General features: G+C 53.2%; 1 protein-coding gene across 1 annotated transcript; it reads left to right on the top strand.

The window, feature by feature from the left end:
• Positions 1-839: 839 nt before the first annotated feature.
• Positions 840-3,367, top strand: LOC123071438 (protein OCTOPUS-like). Its single transcript, XM_044494981.1, has one exon. The coding sequence runs from the start codon at positions 1,112-1,114 to the stop codon at positions 3,113-3,115; it is 2,004 nt and encodes a 667-aa protein (XP_044350916.1). The 5' UTR covers positions 840-1,111; the 3' UTR covers positions 3,116-3,367.
• The last annotated feature ends 4,487 nt before the right edge of the window (positions 3,368-7,854 follow it).

Genomic DNA, 7,854 nt, shown 5'->3' with positions numbered 1-7,854 from the left:
GGGTGAGGACAGCGTGTGTGCTGCTGCACTGGCTTTGTGGTGGAGGGGAAATTACCGGTTAGGTCGTCATGCGCTTTTGGGGCCTGGGCATGTGGGAGCGGGAAATGGGGATAGAAAGGGAAAAGCCAGAAAGGCCAGACCTCACATCAACAAAAGCTTCTTAGAGATGCTTACGCTTTCAAATTGCTTTGACCGGACAGGATTTAAACTATCTGGATCCACAAAAACCCCATGCAAATCATGCACCATCCTGCGACTGTGAGTCAAGCCTTCACTGATTGCATTGTCATGACCGGGGTCTTTTCTGCAGAGGATACCTCTGTTTCTTTGCTCAGTACCAGTGCAAGGTCGAGTATTTCAGCTTATTCCGAGCTGCAGTAGGAGAAGTAGGAGTATTCACATCAGCAGTCTCCGTTTAACAGAGGTATTCAGAAATCTTTTACCGCGAACGAGCAAAGCATTTCTCGGAACTAGTACAAGCGCTGCACTGCGTTGCGCAAAGCTGACTGATGGTCTCGAAGTGGTGGCTTGGCTAGATGGGAAGCCGTGTAGCAGGAAAGAGCAAAAGCAGAGTGCATGTTGGTCACGAATCAATCCCTGTTCCTTCGGGCGCGCGCGCGCGCACGGCGTCGGTGGCCGGCCGGCCGTTGCGCCGTGCGAAAGTGAAAAGGAAAAACGGGCGCAAGGTGGCGTTTTTTTACCACACGCGTGCAAGGTTATTCGGAAATAATCACCTTTGGATCAGCCAAATCCCGATCGATCGCCTCCGCCCCAGAATGTGAGAGAGACGCTACGCTCGGGAGCGCACACAAAGCAACAAGCAAGCCACGGAGCCCAAGAAGGCAGAGCTGCAAAGCAAAAGGAACTATAGACGCAGAGAGAGAGAGAGAGAGAGAGGGAGAGCGAGGTGAGGGAGCTCGCCGGGGCCCGTGATCCGCCTTTAACTTTCGCTTTCCTCTCCCCACGCCCCTTCTAAAAACCGGCCATGCCCGCCGGCATCCACCACTCGCTCACTCCTCCCAGAACCAGAGCGGCACGAGTAAACGTTGGAGCGCTGTGAGGTGACGTCGAGCCGGTGGGGGGGAGGGGAGGGGAGGGCACGGGCACGGCAATGTCGCTGCACATGGACCCGCCGGCGCCGCCGCGACGCTCCAACGTCACCAGCTGCGACCTGCACCCGGACGAGGCCTTCACCGGCTTCTGCACCGCCTGCCTGCGCGAGCGCCTCGCCGGGCTTGAGGCGTCCGCGGCCGCGGCCTCCGCGCCCGGCCGCCGGTCCACGTCCGCCATCCGGTCCCTCTTCGCCCGGCCGTTCGCGGCGGGCGCCTCGTCGTCTGCGGCCGGGGCGGTGGCCGAGCCGCCCGACCTACGGCGGTGCAAGTCCTTCTCGTGCGGCCGCGGCGGGGACGCGCTCTCCGCTGCCGCCGCTGCGGCGGCCGCGGTTGCCAGGGGCGACGAGCCGCAGCGGCACTCGTGCGATGTGCGGGGGCGTGCCACGCTCTCGGCGCTCTTCCACCAGGACGACCGTGACCGCGTCCGCGACGGCACGGCCTTCGGTTCCTTCCCGGTCTCGTCCTCCGCCGCTGCCGCCGTGGCGCTCACCGCCGGCGTCGCGCTTCCGCCCCAGCAGCCGCCGCTGTTACCACGGCGCGTGCTGGAGGATTTCTCGGAGGAGGACATCCCCGTGGTCATGGAGCGCGAGGACGGGATAATGCCGGTGTTCGAGCCCGCCCTTGCGGTGGACACCTCCGGCGAGATCGTTGAAGTCGAGCCCAATGCGGCTCGGGATGTCAAGGCCATGAAGGATCACATTCACACAGATCTCGAGTCGTCGGAGCCCGTCAAGCCACCGCCGAAAGACCTGAAAGAGATCGCCGGGAGCTTCTTTGGCGCCTCCGTGTTCAGCAAGAAGTGGCAGAAATGGCGGCGCAAGCAGAAGCTCAAGAAGGAGGCCGCCGTGAGCAAGGCCGCGGCAGCGGCAATGCCACCGCCGGAGAAGCCATCCAAGCCGTCGTTCCTTAGGCGGCGCCGCCTCCGAGGGGAAGCCGGCTCAGAGAACGCGTTGGGGCGGCGCTCGTGCGACACCGACCCGCGTTTCTCCCTCGACGCCGGCCGCATGTCGATCGACGACGCCGGCTTCACCTGGGACGAGCCACGCGCGTCGTGGGACGGGTACTTGTTCGGCGCGGGGTCCGGCATTGGCCTCGGCCGCGCGCCTCCGCCGGTCTCCCGCCTCCCGCCCATCCTGTCCGTCATGGAGGACACCCCGACCGCCGTCGTGGAGCGGTCAGACGGCCAAATCCCCGTGGAAGACGATGGCGACCTCGAACCTCCAGGGGGATCCTTCCAGACCAGAGACTACTACTTCGATTCTTCCAGCCGGAGGCGGCGGAGCCTGGAGCGCACCAGCTCAATCCGCCGGCCGTCCTTCGAGGTCACCGAGCCGAAGCCAGCACCCGCCGCAGCGAACGGCAACGAGTCCCCCATCGCCATCGGCGGCTCGGAGTTCTACCACTTCCACCACGCCGAGGACCTGCTGGACCGCGGCTTCAGCTCCAACTCCCTGGTGGAGGACATCTCCGCGAGCCTGGAGGCGGCAATGTCGGGCCCGGCGAAGAAGCCGCCACGCTGGCGCAAGGCGTGGAGCCTGTGGGGGTTCATCCACCGCAGGGCCGCCGGGCGCAGGGGCGGCGGGCCGTCGGACATCGCGGACCGGTCGTTCTCGGAGCCGTGGCCGGACCTGCGCGGCGGCCGCGGGGCCGGCGGGCAGAGCAACATGCAGCGTTGCAACAGCAACCTGAGCGCGCGCAGCTCGTTCAGCAGCAACAGCGGTGGGCTCGGCAGCTCGAGGCGCAGCTACGTGGACGTGAACGGGAACGTGAGGCGGAGAGGGGGCGAGGAGCCGCAGGCGCAGCCGCACGTGCTGGAGCGGAACCGCAGCGCGCGGCACTCGCCGCCAGGGCGCGTCGACAACGGCATGCTGCGGTTCTACCTGACGCCGATGCGGAGCGGCGGCGCCGGCGCGCGGCGGGGCGGCGGGGGCGTGCCGGGGGGCAAGGCCGGGCGGCAGCTGACGTCGCAGTCGTTCGCCCGGAGCGTGCTCCGTCTGTACTGAACCAAAACCCAGCGCTGCAGCTGAAGGGGGGGCCGGTGATAGTAGCCATAGTCATAAATCCTGGTGTATTGTAGTATTGTTCTAAGCTCGATCTTGTTGTTTCTTCGTGTTCATTTGGGGGTGGGGTGAGGTGGGGGGGTGGTGGATAACACGCAGGCAGTTCATGTTAATTTCCTCTTGCATTTTAGTGTCCTCGTCGCATGATCCGATCAGTCGTTCTTTTCTCTTGTTATTAAATCAGCAGTTGAGGTTCTGGACGTGTATACGAGGCACGAGCTTGTGGCAATCTTGTCTCAATCTGATTCTAGGTGTGGCTCCCCGGTTTAAAAGCCCGGCGCACGCTGGACCGGCATCATCGCTTTGTGTCAAGTTGTCAAACGCGAGGGGCCCCGACCCGTACAGGTGCTAGGTCTTTTTGCCCTTTTGGATCGTGCGGGAAGGAAGGAATTCCTCTTGCTTCCCAGTTCCAAGCTTTGAGTCCCGAGATTGGGAGAGGGGAGAGCGTGACATGGACGTGGACGTGGACGGGCACGTAGGAGCACTGGTGTCCAACGTTGGCGGTACAGGGCTCGCTCGGGCCCGTCCACTGCACGTGATTGGTCCTTAAAGGGGGTCGCGTCGGGGTCGGGCCGTGCTTTCCTTGCCGCCGCCTCGGAAACCGTTAAAGGCGGGAGGCTCGCTCATATTCCCTCCGCTGGCCCCGTCGCGCGCTGGCTGGCTGGGCTCGACGCTGTCGCCGTCCCGCCCGCCTCCGCGCTTGTTTCTTTCTTCCTTCCTTTCATGCGCCGTTCTCATCGGACCGGACAGCAGTGCAAGTGTGTGCTTGTTGTGAGCCGCTGCTCTGTGTCGTTGTGTTGTGCGCCTGCGCGCCCACCCACCGGCAGAGGCAAAGAGTTTGGGCCCCCGGGCTGCTCGACCCGTCGCTCGCTGCTCTGCCGCTTTTGTTCTAGCGGCCGAATAGCGCCGGCGGGCTTCTCGCCGCGCCCGCTGCCGGTTCACACACGGGGCGCTCCTCCTGTTTGCAGTTTGTTCGCCGCGTCGATGCGTACACGTACACCAACCATAGAAATAGCCCTAGCGACGCAAGTTTTACTATGAGTAACGGTGCATACTGTCGTTGTTTTTGCAATGGGTCTGTCTAGGACACATTTAAATGTGGCATAGTTATATCGCATCTAACCTGACGTCCACTCTGTTTATGGTCTATTTTTTTTAGTTTTTTTTTGTTGTTGCATTATATATTTGTGGGAGGTTAAATGTGACATCCTTAAATAACATCTAGATGTGAATTAGACAAACTGTTTTGCAATGATATAAAAGAAGGCGGCCGGCAGAAGCCTTGATATGTGAGGATGACCCGACCTTTATGTTGTAGGATCGAATCGGGAGAGATAACTAGCTGCAAGCAGCCGGGATAACTAACTTTATATATGTCAAGGTTAGATGTGACTCGTATGTTGGGGGAAGGAGACACCAGACTCCTTGAATGTTTGCTTGGGGGGCTGGCTTAGAAGTTTTCATAAGGAAAACAAAAAGTTGGTTTTGGGTTGGCTTATATGCTATTTTCCGGACTCTTTGGAAGTGCAGAAACAATGTTATTTTTTAAAACAAAACTTATACAGACCCACTGATACTAATCTGGCCGATATGCTATTGGATCATGGGCTGGTTGATTTTGCGGATCAAGGAGGAAAGAAAAGAGGCGCTGATAGTGGGGGCAAAACTTCTTGAACATGTAGCAAATGAGATCTATCGAGCTTCACATGGATGGGGCAATGGAGTCTTCAGGCTGGAGTGAAAAAAAAAGACCTTGTGGAAGCTTTGTGATCGTCACTAGCTGCATTTTCCTTTTTTTTGCGTTGTATGGTTAACTTCGATGTGCCTTGTTTGGCGCCTTTGTCTCTACTCCACTTTTGTTTCTCCAGGGCAGTTGATCTCCTTGGAGAAGTGATAGCTTTGTGGCCGGGGCCTGACATTAGTATGTCTGGAAAACCTTTTATCTTGCCGCAGTAGCTTGTTCTTAGGTGAACCACTTAGTTTCTTTAATGGAAATCGGGAGGGGAAGCCCTTCTTATGTTCAAAAAGAAATGTCAGGGAAGGCCATCGGAAGCCGCAAACCCGTTGTCCGAACAATCGTAAAACCACAAACCGACACTAACCCACACAAAATGGCTAGAACGTAGAGCACGAATTAGGGGGAACTAGAGGTATTTCTCATGAATGCGGATGAACTCACAAGAGCAAAGGTAGTAAGGATATCTCGGATCTCTAACAGTCTTGCTGCATAAGCTTGTAGTTGAATAGTTTGACAAAAGGTTTTCTGAAGGATTGGGAAGATGGAGTTCTATAACCAGGGACAATCCCATTGATAGGTGTGAAAGGAAGCTAGCTTTGGAAACACGTAGGTGTGAAAATGAACCAACTTCGAGACTTAATGGGGTAGTTTCTAGAAAACTGCCGTGAAGATGCAAACAGCTGATCTCGACCAAACATTGTTTCATTAGAGTCTGAACATTGTTTCTTTAGCAACGAACTTGGGCTTCAAGAATTCTTTCGCAAATTGTGGATGGCTAAACACTAGTAAAACAATGTTGAGCTTGAACATTGTTTTCTCTAACAGGAGACTTGTTTCTTCATGATCTCCTAACTTTGTTTCTTCATCATAAAAACATTGTTTCTGCGCGAACTGAATATCATTGGCCTTCTTCGGTGTTGCACCTAAGTTCAATCAACATCAAGAAAGGTGAAGGTGCGGGCATGTATTCAAGGTCACGGTATGAACTTAGGTTAGCATTCACCTGATCATGTATTTATTTGGTGCGACTTCTTGTGATTGGACCTATCACTGTTGGAGCCTTGTCGATGGTTCTCATGTCCTCCTCATCCTCCACCTCCTAAGAAGGAGTCGTCCTCGACTTTGATTGTCCAAAGTATGGAGAGAGGTCGGAGACATTGAAAGTTGGACCAACACCATAATTCATTGGAAGGTCAATCTTGTAGGCACGGTCGTTTATCTTTGCAAGCACTTTGAATGGGCCATCTCTGTGTGGCTACACCTTGAATTTGCGCTGATCCGGGGAACAATCCTTCCACATGTGTACCCACGCAAGATCTCCTTCAAACTACTTTTGTCTTCCCTTGTTGGCTGTTTTGCATATTGTCCAGTGATCTTCTTAATGTTTTCCTTGGTATTCTTATGAATTTTCTACATGAAGTCGGCGCACTTACATGCATCAAGATTAGTTCACTCTTGCAATGGTAGTGAAAAAATATCTATGGGAGCAACAGTTTTGAAACCATAAAAATTTTCAGAAGGGCAAAACTTAGTGGTTGAATGTACCGCCGTGTTGTATGCAAACTCCATGTGGGGAAGACACTCTCCCCACATCTTTAAGTTATTCTTTAAAACTGCTCTTAGCATGATGGATAACATGCGGTTGACAACTTTAGTTTGTCCATCCGTTTCTAGGTGGCATGTGGTTGAAAAGAGAAGTTTTGTTCCTAGCTTTGCCCACAATGTTTTCCAAAAATGGCTCAAAAACTTGGTCTCACGATCTAAAACAATAGTGCGTGGTACTCCATGTAGTCAGTTTTCTTAGCTCCAAAATGGTCAATCAACACACTCTCAATTTTCTTAGCTCCAAAATGTCCGATGAGACCACCAATGTGAGCCTCCTACAAGAGTAACAGGTGAACAGAACAATCTGAGATGCACAATTTATTAGCTTGAAACAAGAATCCTTCATGCACGTGAAAGTTTCAACCTTTTCTCTCTCTACACTTGGAGTATGGTTCAGCTAAATATTGGTCTTCGACATAAAATTCGTTGATGCTTTGTAACCCAAGAATTTTAGTACCAAGTTGTGAGAGTAAAATATGACACCTAGACAATCCACCACGTGCAACATTGTCCCTCCCTTTCTTGTACTTAACTATATAAGGAAAAGACTCTATTAATTCACTCCACTTCACATGTTTATGATTCAATTTTGGGTGACCCCTAAGGTGCTTCAAAGATTCATGGTCAGAGTGCGTAAAAAATTCTTTCGGCCACAAATAACGTTGCCATTTTCCAAAGATCCCACAAGTGCATATAATTATTTGTCATAAACTGAATAATTCAAAGTTGGACCACTTAACTTCTCGTCGAAATATGCAATAGGCCTACCTTCTTGCATTAGTACTCCTCCAATCCCAACACCACTTGCATCACATTTAATTTCAAAAGTCTTACCGAAGTTTAGTAGTGCAATCAATGGTGTGGATGTTAACTTATCTTTCAGCTCTTGGAAGGCCTTCTCTTATGTGTTTCCCCACTTGAAGGGGACATCCTTCTTCGCTAGCTCATTCATCAGGGCAGGAATGGTGCTGAAGTCCTTCACAAAACGGTGGTAGAAACCAACAAGGCCGAGAAAGCTTCGTACTTGGCTTACATTTTGTGGTGGCATCCACTCACGCACAGCTTTAACCTTCTCCTCACTGATACAACTCTGAAGTAACTACAATTTTTCACTATTGAATACTATTATATTATCCCTTTCGTATGCTTTATAAATTATTTTTTGGACCAACCTATTAGTTTAGTGCCCAGTGATAGTTCCTCTTTTTTACATGTTTTTCTAACGACGCAAGTTTTACTACGAGTAACAGTGTAGACTGTTGTTGTTTTTGTAATGGTATAAAAGGGGGCGGCCGGCAGAAGCCTTGATATGTGATGCGGCTGCCGTTAAGGCGGCTGA

The sequence above is a fragment of the Triticum aestivum genome, chromosome 3B (genome assembly GCF_018294505.1).
Source record: "Triticum aestivum cultivar Chinese Spring chromosome 3B, IWGSC CS RefSeq v2.1, whole genome shotgun sequence".
Classification (NCBI taxonomy): domain Eukaryota; kingdom Viridiplantae; phylum Streptophyta; class Magnoliopsida; order Poales; family Poaceae; genus Triticum; species Triticum aestivum.
This window is presented reverse-complemented; position numbering and strand designations above follow the sequence as displayed.

Bases quoted from the DNA above. Each gene is read 5' to 3' on its own strand.
- LOC123071438 (XM_044494981.1), top strand. From the start codon at position 1,112: ATGTCGCTGCACATGGACCCGCCGGCGCCGCCGCGACGCTCCAACGTC.